At 32.8% G+C, this 1,185-nt stretch overlaps 1 protein-coding gene across 1 annotated transcript in view; it reads right to left on the bottom strand.

Moving 5' to 3' along the window:
* The window catches only part of LOC119591267 (rho-related BTB domain-containing protein 1-like), a gene marked incomplete in the record, with an annotated part of 74,215 nt that overhangs the window by 2,468 nt on the left and 70,562 nt on the right, over positions 1-1,185 (bottom strand). Inside the window, 1 exon segment of the mRNA XM_037939984.1 lies at positions 80-319. Within this exon segment, the coding sequence (XP_037795912.1) occupies positions 80-319 (240 nt within the window).

Raw genomic sequence — 1,185 nt, forward strand, 5'->3', positions numbered from 1 at the left:
CTGTATTTCCTTGGTAAGTGTGCATAACCTCATTTTCATAATAAAGAATGGTGAGAAGAAACAAGGGTGCTCGTCAGACCTGCAATGGCTCAAGAAGGTAGATGCAATCCTCACTGACATCACCGCCGGCCTGTATCACTCGCTGAAAAAGATCAATGATCTCGTTTTCGACCAATGATATGAGACGAGGAAGACACAAGCGGTTGCCCAGCTCCACAATGGGAAGACATTCTCTGGTCTTGAGTGTGGGTATAGTGTCAGTATACAAGTACTGTAACAGGACCTGGAACGTTCTGAGCTTTACACCCGGGAAGGTAATCTGCAAAAAAGAATGGAATTGTTGTTGTTGAAAGGGATATTCCAGAAATCTCTAAGTTATTTTACAGGCCATGAAAAGATTCTCTAAATGATAATGTAAAAATAAAAGTATAACCTGTGGCTCAGCAAATAGTAAAATGTAAGGATCCCGTTCTGTATACTGAGTGATAAGTCATTATCAGTAATGTACAGCTTTATTCATTAAAGAAAGCTAGACTATTGTAACAGATGTATAGTAGTTTACTCTGGTGTTGCAGGGTTAACCATTATACATCTATTACATCAATCCTAATTCCCTATAAAAAATGCAAATAACTGATTTACCTTATAAACAGATAAATAAAACTATAAAGAGCAAACTATCTTTATGTGAAAAAAAAAATCAATTATTTACCCTAAAATGGACTGATATGGTCTTTAAACATAAAATCACAAACTATTATTACTAATGTTTTCTTTCAGATTGACAACAAATCATATGACTGAAGAAGGTTTTCATTCATTTAAAATCTAACAATTAACACATGAATACTCACAAAGAACATGTTAATATTTTTGCACCTAATATGCTTTAATTAAACTTGCATTCTGCCTTCTTTATTTGCTTAATTCATGCTAAGCTCTCTTTTGTTACTGCTCTATTGAAATCTAATAATTAAAGATGCCAAATCTATTTTACTACATAAAAATAAGTATTCCCTTTTATATTCTTTTTAAACTCATTTTCTAGGCATGCTTTCCTTAAAACATATGGCTACTATTGGTACTATTGCCTTTTAAACCATATAATAATCATTGTAATACTACTGAAAAATAGAATCAGTGGAATCTAACTCAATGCTGCATACCAACACTTTAACACTTTCA

The sequence above is a fragment of the Penaeus monodon genome, chromosome 28 (assembly GCF_015228065.2).
Source record: "Penaeus monodon isolate SGIC_2016 chromosome 28, NSTDA_Pmon_1, whole genome shotgun sequence".
Classification (NCBI taxonomy): Eukaryota; Metazoa; Arthropoda; class Malacostraca; order Decapoda; family Penaeidae; genus Penaeus; species Penaeus monodon.